The sequence below is a fragment of the Haemaphysalis longicornis genome, unplaced genomic scaffold (assembly GCF_048455015.1).
Source record: "Haemaphysalis longicornis isolate Haplotype H1 unplaced genomic scaffold, Haemaphysalis longicornis Haplotype H1 scaffold_7, whole genome shotgun sequence".
NCBI classification, from domain to species: domain Eukaryota; kingdom Metazoa; phylum Arthropoda; class Arachnida; order Ixodida; family Ixodidae; genus Haemaphysalis; species Haemaphysalis longicornis.
Window position 1 is genome coordinate 127024436 of NW_027526422.1, and position 13956 is coordinate 127038391.

General features: G+C 44.8%; 1 protein-coding gene across 1 annotated transcript in view; it reads right to left on the minus strand.

The window, feature by feature from the left end:
* LOC144145076 (4-pyridoxate dehydrogenase-like) overlaps window positions 1-13716 on the minus strand; it is a 77496-nt gene extending 63780 nt beyond the window's left edge. The window contains exon 1 of the mRNA XM_077676567.1: window positions 13559-13716. Coding sequence (XP_077532693.1) covers window positions 13559-13685 — 127 coding nt within the window. The 5' untranslated portion in view covers window positions 13686-13716. The remainder of the gene's footprint in view (window positions 1-13558) is intronic.
* Window positions 13717-13956: the final 240 nt, after the last annotated feature.

Consider the following 13956-nt stretch of genomic DNA (forward strand, 5'->3'; position numbering starts at 1 on the left):
TAGAACGGCACCAAGACCAACACCACTTGGCTCAGTGTGCACTTCAGTAAGGGCAAGCGGGTCAGAATGGCGCAGTATTGGGGGCGTCGTAAGCGGGCGCCGCATGGGTCACCTGCTGCCTGCAGGCGATGAAACATCGACTTCGCCCTTCCCAGGCTGCGACTGTTTAAGGAAAATTGGGCCGCAAGACTACTGCACTGTTCTATGTGAAGGACAGCATACTTGCTGTCCTTCACATAGAAAATGTGCATACTTGCTGTATTTCATGCCTTTATTTAAACCCGTGGCACACCTGGAGAGTAAATACTTGAACGATTGTGTGTGACTCTCACGAGCTTCAAAAGTATGACCCTCAAAAGCTGCTGGGGGGTGAGCAGCTGGCTGCTCCACACAAGGATGTGGGCTCAGCCACCACAGCGGGCTCCCGTTTTTGTGAAAAACAAAAGCTTTCATGCGCGGAGATTTCGACGCACGTAAACATCCGCAGGTGGTCTAAATTGTTCTGCCGGCCTTCAATAAACGGCGCGCCTCATACCACAGCAGGAGCTTCGGGGAATCAAACGCCCCAAAATTATTTGACAAGCGTGTTTCCACGGGCCCAGCACTTCATTTGAAATTATTCCGCGCCGAGTTCCCACACACAAATATTATGCTATTTGTTGCAAAATTCATCCTTCGAATAAACGAAACAACAAAGTGGACATATCGCTCTGGACATTTAAAGCTGAAAGTAGGGGTAGTTGGGAGTGAGTCAGAACCGTATTGCCAGCGAATAAATATAAAGGGACCAAGAAAGAAGCCGACAGGACAATCGCAACAGTCCCGTCCAGCGACTTTCCTGTCTGATTCTTTCTTGCTCTCCGTCTCTTTTTTCGCAGGCCATATGGTTCTAAGCTCTAGACATTCCTTCCTTTATCCGAACATGCTCCACATATCCGAACATGACGTGCCCAAATATGTCATCACGATGAATGCAGCGAATGCCGTGGTGCCCGGTGTAAAAGTCAGTTTTTCCGGACAACTTTGCGTTTTTTGATGGATCCACATAATGATTAGAGAAATAGCAAGGAAAGCGGTTGGCGTATAGCGCCCACTTTCTCCTTTTGCAAGACAATTTATCCCCCCAACTTGCAGGCACGTATACACAGGCAATGAGGTGCGCTGAGGTGGAGTACTCATTATTAATTTTGACCCCCTGGGGCTCTTTAGCACGCACCGAAATCTCGAACACACGGCCGTTTTTGCATCTCGCCTTCATCAGAAAAGCGGCCGTCGCGGCCAGGAATCAAACCCGCGTCCTTTGGCTCAGCAGCAGAATGCCTTAGTTACTAAAACACCGCGGCGGGTTTTCGTCTTCGATAAAAAAACACTGCAATAAAGAAGTATGCGACACAGGCAGAAAGGCAGACCAGTCCTGCATTATTTCATTTGGCCAGCGCTAATACTTTGCGCTTTTTCTTCTGTTATATCTTTCCATGGTGGCTTTGTATTCCAATATGCGCTTTACTGACTAATCTAAGTCACTGCTCTCTTGCTACTACAACTGGTTCCGGGAGGGTGGGGAGAGGCGATTCTGCTGTCGACAAACTAAAGAATGCCTCCTAAAAACGGCTCCATCTTGCGTTTTTGGAGTTCCTCCCCTGCTCTCCCTGTCGCTATAGCCTCGACTTCACCTTCCCCGCTCTGGGTTGTATGCTGGTGATCTCCCTGATGAGCTATATAATATCCCCAGTGCCCTTCCCTTTTTTGGCCTTCACTCAAACCACAGCCGTAACGACTGTCTGATCACCCTTCAGTTTGTAATTGAAGAATTTTTTACTAGATTCCGCTGCTTAGTGGACGGAATAGGGACGGTGGTGGTCAGGCATAACGAAGACGAGTTCATAGTGACGTACACATCCGTAATAGCAATCTTAAAATGCATGCCAATGATCAAAGTAATTATGAGTGACAGAGCGCTAACTAAAGCTCACTTTTAACAAAAGTTTGGCTCACACTCTCGAGCAGGTGCCTGCTAACCAATTATCCCAGGTGGCCAAAGAATCGATTTCATAGGTAGCATTTGCCTAGCTGCTGTATGATTGTTTTTTTACGCTACAATTGATGAAAACAGTACACCGCTGGGATGTAGACACAGCCCTTGATAATGTAGGGAATGGACTCGACGGTACTATGCATAACTCTAGGGGTTTAACGTGCAACGTTTGTGAGTGGTTCTAGAGAAAAGATTGTTTTTTGTTTCAAAAAGAAAAAAAGTAAAAGAGGGATGAGGGAGGAAATGTATTTCAAGGACAGTTATGACCCTTGTTGTTTTTAAGTAGTGCGTGGTACAACATGAGGGCTGGACGGAAAAGTATCTGGTGAATTGTGACTACTTCATGCGTTTTTAACACGAAAGTGTTTTATTCCTGGCAACACAAAGATTTTTCAGCCGTCATATCCATCACGGAAGTTACGCCAGTACAGCGAAGCAAGCGGCCTGTAGAGGGAGCACCCTGCACACAGGGTCTTCTTGCGGGGAAGCAACCTTTAGTACTAAAGAGTACGTTATAATTAGGGTTGTTCGTTTTCGGGTTTTATATTTGCACACGAACGTGTTTTATGCCGCGGTCCCCCAAGGTTTCCCTGACGTGATATCCATCACGAAAATGACACCAGTGCACCATTGCCGAAGGGACCCGCCAGCAGGACGTCGCTCGCCAAGCACACCCACAAGACAGCCGCCAACCCGCAAATCATGCTCACCTCTAGATTTCGGTCCACATTTAACTTTCGTGTTTTACTGGTTCCTGTGACAGGGGAAAACCGCAGTTTTTTTTTAATATCTGGCCTACCTGCCCGCTGTTGGTCTTCATTGATTGTAGGGTTTAACGCGCCGACGTCGGCAGGCGATAAGGCGCGCCGTAGTGGAGGGTTCCGGATTAATTTTGACCACCTGAGGATCTTTAACGTGCGCCGAAATATCGTACGCATGGGCGTTTTTCCTTTTCCCCTCCGTCAGAAAAGCGGCCGCCACTGCCAGGAGTCGAACCCGCACCTCGTGTTCAGCAGCGCAATGCCTTACCCACCCGCTGTTGGTCTTAAACTCCGCGTTATAGGAACAGGATGACCTGTTCTTACCGCGTAATGGCTCTTTTTGGCAGATAGTTTGTGTTGAATCAAATTCTAAGTGTCGTGTGCCGAATTGGACACATGTTGGAAAAGTGTGCCCCTGTTTCGTTCACTAGAGGCAGTCTTTGCGTATGTTTGTCTTGCATAAAAGTCTACACGTAATGTGCAGAACTGGAAACGTGTTGGGAGTGTTGTGAAAGTGTGTTAGCCTTGTTCTCAAGTGTGCCCTTGTTGTGCTCGCTAGAGGCAGGCTATGTGTGTGTTTTCTATTAAAGCAGTATTTTGAAAGCCCCAGAATTGCATTCATTTTTCGTGGTCGCTTTAAACTCCTAAACCTTTTTTTCGCACTGCGCTAGTAATTTAGCTCATTGAACCGGTTCTCGAACCGGTTCGTGTTGTCATTTAGTCGAATCGGAACTGAACCAGAAGGAACTGAATTCACCCGAACCCGAACCGTAATCAAACCCGTATTTTTGTCGGTTCGATATATATACATATACATATACGTATACACATACATACATACATACATACATACATACATACATACATACATACATACATACATACATACATACATACACTAGGAGGTCGTGGGTGCGGATCCCACCCGGCGGGCATTTTTTCTCCCATTTCTTTCTTCTTTCCAAATTCCTCATCTGTTTGAATGATCTACCACATCGTCCCCTTTGTTTCCGGAGTTTTCTTGAGTGCCAATCCTTATTTATGTCTTAATTCAACGAGCCCCTCATTTCCAATTCTGATTCGCTACATGCATAGCGAGGGCCTCATTTCTGGCAGTCTTGATGCCATAGAGAGCTTAAGAGGGTTAAACGCTGGTCGACCACTCTCGACATGTCGTAATTCAAGACAGATCATTCAAATATAGAGAAATAAGTGGATATAAAAGTAAATCAGATATACAAAAAGAAAGTAAAGAGTGCCACATGACGCACTCGAAGAGCATTAGTGGAAGACCATCTGCGTTATCATATACCAAAGAAGGCACAAAAACATAAACAAATGAAAAAATGTAAAGAAAATGGAAAGGGAAAACCGAAGGGGCTTTTGCTACGCTATAGCCATTTTTGAGTCCCAAAAGATCAAAAAGGGGTACAATGGAAAACTCTATGTACATTTGTTCCTACAGTCATGTCCCGTTAATATGGACCCCGTTAATGTGGACACCCCACAATATAGAATAAATTTTCGCCTACTGCTCTCTCGCCACGCTATGTGTAATGTAGTAACCCACAGTCCGGGCTATGAACGGCTATTCTGCGGGATGAAACTGGTAAATAGAGGAATTTTTCCCTGGTTATTATGGGGAGGGGTTAACAAATCAAATAATAAAAAAATTACTGGTGAACTCCAGTGGCCCCAGCACGTACCAGGAATTCACGTTTGAGCGAAGCATACAAAGCGTAAGCATACATTTTTCTCGAAACGCTGTTCCGTCCAGCACCACCAAATTAGTTCGAGAACATCTGTCATTAGCGAACACTCTATGGTAGTGACGACAGGGTTGACGCCCTTTCTCTGTCAAACAAGATTGTCCTGGGCGGCATACGCCGGGAAGAGCAAGTCGGAAGGATCAGCACATGATAACAGGACAATAGGAGTTCGTGCCAATATTCGCTGAGCATAACGCGCAAGGCTCTACGCTTCTTTGGTCAGTTCGGCGGAGGCAATGGCTATGGTTAAGCGTAAAGAGACCGATATTTTCCCTCAGTAAAAAATGAAATACTCCAATCAATCGTGAGACGCCTTCGGCATCATTTCTATACTGGAAAGCTTTGCAAAGTAAGAGTACGATCCTACGCCTTTTCTTCTTCTCGCGGCACTTTGTGTTCTTCGACAGCTAGGTACAAAAAACTGTGATGAAGGAGCATTGTCCTTCTCCAGCGATTATTTCTTAATCTTTGTTCTTGACCTTGATTCGTTACTATGGACCGCTTCCATTATGGACGACTTTTCAGGGCAACGGAGGCGGTCACATAAACGAGACATACGGTAGGGCAGCTATACACAGTACAAAGTACACTCTGCATACAGTATACTATTAAGAGATTAAATAGAGAGACACTTTTCCTTTAGAGCAAAGTTACTCAGTTGCTCACGGCATCAGCCTTCTCCGGTGCACGACTAGGCAAGCAAGACAATCAATCTGTCTTCGTTTACCCCGCTCAAGACAGTATTAAACTTGTAAACAAGGTACAATTTACGAGCTTCACGGTCACATTGTGTTTTGAAAGAGAAATGATACACCGCAGCTATGAATGCGTGGAAAGGGGTGGCCTAAATTATTTGCATGTTTAAAGAGGGTGGAGGGTGTAGTAGGGACTTTGTGTGTTCTTTGGTAGTTATTTCTCATCCTAAGTTGATTCTCTGTATTACCAACGTACTGGGTGTGGTATATGGTGCATTCGAGAAGGTAGACATTGTTTGCGCTGTTACAGTGAAAGTTTCCGCTTATATGGAAAGGAAGTGAAGACGTGATGCTGCTGGCCACAAATGGCCAGAATCATCATGTTGCGCAGTTTGAACTTACGCTTTTTGCAGTGTCTACCGCTTTTCAGTTTGGGGATGTTTACCTTAGTCTATGTTACAATAGCCCTAATGGTCCTCGCACGTCTTTACACGACGCGGGGAGGCTCAGGGAAGACACTTCGCCACCCGCCTCTCGGAAGTAGAAAGTTGGGCTGCTTTCTGAGAATGCTGTTTACGTTAGGACACGAATAGTAATAGGTTAAAATAAGGTTGCCGGTGGTGCTCGAGGATTTGGCTTTCGTGTTGGCTATCAGGTGGCGTCCGTCGGGTTTTTCAGACTTCCTAATAGCATCATATTTCATAGATGGTGGGTATTGTTCTAGCGTTAGATAGTTCCTTAATTGTTCACAAAGGTAAAATCAGCTGGGCCAAAGCATTTATATATATATATATATATATATATATATATACAGAAGGATAGGTCAGCAGTCTACAACGCCAATATATGTATATATATATATATATATATATATATATATATATATATATATATATATATATATATATATATATATATATATATATATATATATATATATATATATATATATATATATATATATATATATATATATATATATTTATATATATCATCATCATCACCAGCCTATCTACGCCCACTGCAGGGCAAAGGCCTCTCCCATTATTCTCCAATTGACTCGGTTCTGTGCCAACTGTGACCAATTTATCCCCGCAAACTTCTTGATCTCGTCTGCCCATCTAACTTTCTGCCGCCCCCTGCAACGCTTGCCTTCTCTAGGGATCCACTCTGTTACCCTTAATGACCAGCGGTTATCTTGCCTTCTCATTACATGCCCTGCCCACGTCCATTTCTTCTTCTTAATTTCTACTAATAGGTCTTTAACACCAGTTTGCTCCCTGACCCATTCCGCTCTCTTCTTGTCCCTTAATGTTACACCTATCATTTTCCGCTCCATTGCCCGCTGAGTCGTTCTCAATTTAAGTTGAACCCTCTTAGTGAGCCTCCAAGTTTCTGCCCCGTAGGTGAGTACCGGTAAGATGCAGCTGTCATACGCTTTCTTCTTCAGCGACAATGGTAGGCTGCTATTCATCAAAGCTATCTGGTGGGCTAGTTGGTTTCTTGACATAATTGCTATTATTCTATTCATTATCTATTCATTATCTATCTATTATTCTATTCATTATTCTATTCATTATGCTATTATTCTATTCATTAGGCTGCTATTCATTATCTGAGAATGTCTGCCATATGCACCCCACCCCATTCTGATCCTTCTAATTATCTCTGCCTCATGGTTGGGATCTGGGATCACAACTAGGCCTAAGTAGATATATTCGCTTACCACTTCCACTGCTTCGCCACCTATCTCAAACCGCTGTGCTGTGCCGAGGTTATTGATCATTACTTTAGTTTTCTGCATATTAATTTTCAGGCCGACGGTTCTACTCTGTTCGCCCAGTGCGGAAAGCATGCTTTGCAATTCGTCCCCCGAGTTACTTAGCAAGGCAACGTCATCAGCAAATCTGAGGTTACTGAGGTATTCTCCATTAACCCTTACTCCCACCTGTTCCCAATCCAACGTTCTGAATACTTCTTGTAAACATGCTGTGAATAGCATTGGAGAGATTGTGTCTCCTTGTCTGACACCCTTTCTTATAGGTATTTTACTGCTCTCCCTATGGAGGACGATCGTAGCTGTAGACCCATTGTAGATATCCTCTAGTATTCTTACATAATGCTCATCTACCCCCTGGTTCCGTAATGCCTGAATGACTGCTAGGGTTTCGACCGAGTCAAATGCTTTCTCATAATCTATGAAGGCTATATATAGGGGTTCAGTATACTCAGCGCACTTCTCTATCACCTGATTGATCGTGTGAATATGGTCCATTGTTGAATAACCTTTACGGAACCCTGCTTGTTCTTTAGGTTGACTGAAATCTAAGGTTGCAGAAATTCGGTTAGCGATTACCTTGGTAAATACCTTGTAGACGACTGACAGTAAGCTGATCGGCCTGTAATTTTTCAAGTCCTTCATGTCGCCTTTCTTATGAATTAGGATGATGTTCGCGTTCTTCCAGGATTCCTGTACCATTGCGGTCATTAGGCATTGCGTATACAGGTTTGCCAGTTTTTCAAGGACAATTTCTCCGCCATCCTTCAAGAGGTCTGCTGTTATCTGATCCTCACCAGCAGCGATGGCGATGGGATGCAGCGATGGCGTAGAGGTAGAACACCCGTATCGCGTGCAGAAGGACCGTGGTTCGAATCCCGGTGCCAGACAATTCCCACCGGATTTTAAAAAAAAATCCGCGTATTGATGGAATTGCACAAAGGGGCTTGGGGTGTGGCCTGACCCCGGCGACCATTGCCGGCAATGCACTCCCTCACCAGAGCAGGATTGGCCACCCTGGTGTAGTAATGGCCACAACCTCCCATGAATACGCCAACTAACCCTCGGCCCTCAGTCCCAAGCGGCTGCGAAGCAACTGACCACGGCGGCGGTCAGACCTGTGACGCAGCAGAGGGTGCTAAGAATCCCTGGATCCGGACAGGCCGCCAATGGAATCTGAACCTGGCAACGCTTAACGCGCGAACCTTATCTAGCGAAGCAAGTCTCGAGGTGTTGTTCGAGGAATTAGAGGGCATTAAATGGGATGTAATAGGGCTTAGCGAGGTTAGGAGGGCAGGCGAAGCCTTTACGGTGCTGAAAAATGGACACGTCCTTTGTTACCGTGGTCTAGAGGACAGAAGAGAACTGGGAGTGGGATTTATAGTCAATAAAAGCATAGCTGGCAACATAGACGAATACTATAGCATTAACGTAAGGGCAGCAGGTATTGTAATTAGGCTAAATAAGAGGTACAAGCTCAAGGTGGCGCAGGGCTACGCGCCCACATCCAGCCACAACGACCAAGTAGTGGAACGTTTCTATGAAGATGTGGAATCGGCAATGGCTAAAGTAGAGTGAACTAGAATAAGGGAGTGTTCCGAGCGGCGGCGCCGAGCCACTCCGGTTGGCGTCGACACCGTGAGGTGGCGCGACTGCGCCCTTTCGCAGCTGGTCTGGCCAGTCTGGCGCAGTGAGACCGGTGAGACTACGCGTCTGGCCTTGCACTGTCATGTTCTTGCGTTCTCTTTCGGTTTTCAAAGGCATTCAGAAGCTAAGCAAGATTCTAAACGACCAAACGTGATTTTTGCTTTACTTACTCCTGCTCCAGGTCGAGCACAAGAACTGTGGCCTCGATGTGGTGGGCCGTTCTGGTTGCAGGCACTTTAGTTCCGCTATCCGCGATTTTGATTCACTTCGAGCTTTATATCTGGCGCGGGCGCTTCTGAATGTCAATAAACTGCAACCTGTGTTCTCCGCAACACGCCGAATACTGCCTGACGAACGATAATTACTCACTTTTCGCGAACTGGTAGGTGTTCAGCATGGACTGTTAGTCCCTGCACAGGGCAGAGCATCGTGGTTCTAAAAACACGTTATTGCTCGTATAGCAGCATTAAGAGCGACAAATTTTTTTAGCCCTGGTGTTGCAGTCAACTCTGATGTATTATTCGGCTCATGTGCGCAAATAAGCACGTTGACACCCGCCCCCCTCACTCCCAATCTCCTAAAATAAAGTTTAAACCCGCCGCATAGCACAAAAACGAAACTAACTGCTGCTTGCTTGCCAATATGGTATGGAGTCTCTAAGATTTTTCAGAGATCAGAGGTGCTATCATGGCGAAAGGCAAATTATTTTGCAGTTATTTCTTGTTATAATTACTATAAAAAAAAGAACAGTACCTAACTAATGTTAACACTTACATGCAATGCTACATGTTAAGCAAAGTTGTGTGCAGCTAATGGCCCAGCTTCACCTTTTTCAAACCCGATTGCAATTTTTATAATATGCATACAGTGGACGAGATAGAACAGATTACCATTTAGTGTACTATCACAGTTTATTTCGCAATTTGGTCCAGTACTACGGGTATTTACCTAGTTTAGCGTACTTTGCAGATTGCCGTCTTTTTGCATTGCTTCTGTTGATGCTTTTGATGTAGAAGTGAATGCGGGTCGTGAGGTAAAACGCACCTCTGCCGCAACAGGCTTACAATGATCACTGCACCCAAGTTCACACTGCTGCTTAGCCTTCACCACACTGAAAATGTCAAGGATGCTATCCCAATGAAGCTCAAGAAGACTAAAGCATTCAGTGGACGCGTTCTCCATGTTTAGCACAAACCTGTGCAGAACGCCCTGCACACAAAGTGGAGCTCGCACGCTGCAGCCGACGATTCTGTGAGGGGCTTGTCCTAATAGTGACAAATACGTTTTCCCATCCAGTCAGGATGCATCTGTTATTTCCCACAATTCGACGCACAATGTAAATTGTGTACTCAACCAGGCACTCTATGGCACATAATATGGGAGTGCGTCAAGAACCCAGACCTCCCACCTCCTTTTCCTTCCCCTCCTCCTGAGCAGTGGGAGATACTGCTGTCCAGCTCCCTCCCTCAAGATCAACTTCTAGTGGTCGAGAGGGCCAGTTAAGCCGGGACGGCACATGGTTACCTGAAATGAGGAACCACCCCACCTAAAAGCTCGATAAAAAAAGTTTTGTCTCTCTCCCTCCTCCCGGCGCAAATTGCGCTTACACTTTTTTCGAACCTCTTCGTATCTTGGGGCGGCGAACAAAGACGCCTTTGGATCGCCCTGATAGCCAGTGCGACAGCCTGGGCAAAACAGTTCTTATCAGTCCTTCTTTTCGCCATCTTCCTCACATGCTGGTCCTTGACGAAATGCACTCTCTCACTGTTCTGAAAAACACGTCAGGGTCTCCGCACCGATTCCACCGAACGCACGTGCCCCCACCGCCTTCCAAGATCTACGTTTCGTCCCGCCTGAGCGAGGGCTGCGGCGACAGCGCGGACGCGGCTGACCGGCTACGAGATAGAGCACCAGCGCCCCTAGCCACCCTAGCGGTGGTCGACGGCGCGCGGCACGCCGAAGGCAGCGCCGTCTCCGCCCTCTCGGGCCACTCCCCTATTCTAGTTCACTCTAGCTAAAGTAAAAACACAGTATACCGTAGTTATGGGGGACTTCAATGCTAAAGTAGGCAAGAATCAGGCTGGAGACAAGGCAGTTGGGAACTAAGGTCTGGGCTGTAGAAATAGCAGGGGGGACCTTCTAGTTGAGTTTGCAGAACGGAATAACCTACGCATAATGAATACGTTCTTCTGTAAACGGGAGAGTCGGAAGTGGACCTGGAGGAGCCCGAATGAGGAGCACAAAAATGAAATAGACTTCATATTATGCGATAACCCTGGCATCGTGCAGGATGTGGAAGTGCTCGGAAGGGTAAGGTGTAGTGACCACCGTATGGTAAGATCCCGAATTAGGCTAGATTTGAGGAGGGACCGCAACAAGCTAGTACGAAAGAAGCCGATAAATGAGCTAACAGTAAGACGTAAAGTAGAAGAATTCAGGATCGCGCTGCAGAACCGATATTCCGCTCTTAACGAGGAAGCCGAGATTACGACACAGGAAGCCAGCGACAACCTTGAACGCATTATCACGGAGTGTGCAGTAGAAGTCGGGGGCACTATGGCTAGACAGGATACCGGTAAACTTTCACAGGAGACGAAAGATCTAATCAGGAAACGGCAAACCATGAGAATCTCCACCGCAGCTGACAGGATAGAACTAGCGGAGCTCTCGAAGTTAATCAATAAGCGTAAGACAGCTGACATACGGAAGTATAATATGGAGAGGATCGAATACGCTGTAAAGAACGGAGGTAGCCTGAAAGTAGTGAAGAGACGTCTTGGCGTGGGGAAAAATCAGATGTATGCACTTAAGGATAAGCAAGGCAATGTCATCACAAATAGGGATAAAATAGTCACAGTGGCCGAGGAGTTCTATAGGGATCTGTACAGTAGCCAGGACATACAGGATAATGCCGAACGAGACAGTAGTTCACAGGAGATAGACATCCCACCAGTAACGACCGAAGAAGTAAGGAAGGCCTTGAAAGAAATGAAAGGGGGCAAAGCACCTGGTGAGGATCAGATATATATATATATAGATATATATATATATATATATATATATATATATATATATATATATAGAGAGAGAGAGAGAGAGAGAGAGAGAGAGTGAGAGAGAGAGAGAGAAAGAAAGAGAGAGAAGTCAAACTGAAACATAACATTTATTCTAACGTTTCGAAAGGGTCCAAACGATAGAATAAATGTTATATTTTTCAGTTTGACTTCCTTATCGTACAGCTAACCTCATAGCCAGGCACCTTTTCTCTTAACTATATATATATATATATATATATATATATATATATATATATATATATATATATATATATATATATATATACAAAAATTGTTTCGACCATGGCAAAAAAAAAAGAGAAGAGATTTAATAACGTTTCGGCCGAGGGACCAGCCTTCTGAAACGTTATTAAATCTGTTCTCTTTTTTTTTACGTGGTCGAAAATTTTTTTGTGTATATTCTACCGGCGTCCAGGAAAACTTTTTTCTTATATATATATATATATATATATATATATATATATATATATATATATATATATATATATATATATATATATATATATATATATATATATATATATATATATATATTAATATTATTTCAACTTGCTGAGAGGGGGTGCCCTTGCTGTTCGAAATACCGAGATTTTACTGTTCCAACCACCTTCCGACTGTCATGCCACGTTAGCAGACGGTTTGCGTGCTCACACAGGCCAGAAGAGGTTTATATAACTGCGGCGGGTAGTGAAGTTTATTAAAATCGAAAAGTTCGCTTAAAGATACATATGTCATCTGGAATCCTGCTGCTAGTTTTGTACAACCCGAGTGAACAGGTGCTGTAGCAATGCGTTTACCTACAATTTACCGGAGAAGCACTTTGTATGTTCTCAGCCGTAGTTTTAGCAATATGTGATACTTTATGTAGGTGCAAATATTACAGGCCACACTCCTTTCCAGTTTTCGAAAGTTGCCTGTGTAGCTTCACGACGCGGCGAATTGGCCCTAGATTGCCCTAGATTACTAATATGCCGGCTGAAGGTTTTGCCAGGAGCATTATTGATCACTTCGTTTCACATGGTCGTCCGTTCCCTCTGTTTAGGGGGCACTTCAGTTAACACAAGACAAGAGAAATGACCGCTGTGACCACATAGTATATCTTAGTAATTTATTGCGATGTCTGCTAAATAGGTAAGCATTCTACCAGAGATGTTCACAACTGCACATGAAACTCGAACGTGCATTGAGTTCAGAGAATCGATTGCACCACCTTGCGCCACATGTTTTACCAGATGCATTAACACAAGAAAAGCAGATTGGTGCATTTGCGCATTTGTAAAGGACAAAGAAAACAAGTAAATAACTTTGCCAACCTCTGATCGGCGCTGAGTGGTATGTTCGCTAATTATGCGCACACACTGCGTCTTCAAAAATTACTTCTGTTTTCGTATTTGTTTTATTTACTCCTATCCGTGCTGTTTTCAGAATATTGCATAGCAATAGCGCGGCTGCCGGGGACTCTATTATTTGTGCCTGCCGACGACTCTCTGCCCGTCCAGAAGCATTACTTCAAAAAGCAATGAGGCGAGTTCGACAGCCGACACTGACAACACAATTAGATAAAATATCTGCTGCTGCAATAAATTCCACCTGTGATACCAGGTGAGAGGCAAATTCTTTGCTGGCTACGATTGCGGTTAGGAAGCAATCCTGTTTACACATAATGCGTGTGATCAATTCTCCCCCATAAAGGAGTTCTCTCCAAAATAGACTGCCGGAGATGGACCAGACACATCATAAGCGCACTCTATTTCAAAATAACGCGGGACCACGCGTAACTGTACTTTTTGTTCTTACCTATGATGTAATCGTATTCGTCGTCCACAATTACTGTGTTGTAGAGGATCATACTGGGTAGTTCGAAGAAGACCACTACTGTTACCACGTTCAGAAGCCCAATTAACACATTTGGGACTAACGCCATGACGGAACTTTTCCGTGTGTGGCTTGCCCATGCAATCAGTGCAAGTGGCGAGGTAGCAGCTGCTATTTATACCCAGTGCAGAAGCGCTACTTCCGTTCAACCCATCTATTTTTTCAGCACGCTCTTGTGTTGTACAGAAATAAACGCCGCAACGCATATGCAAAAGTAGCAGGTGCGCTTGCTCCACGTACGTACGGGCACAAGCAGTTCATCTGATTCTGCGGCCGAGAATAACCATAGTACTAAACCTTTTTTTATTGTTACCACCCAA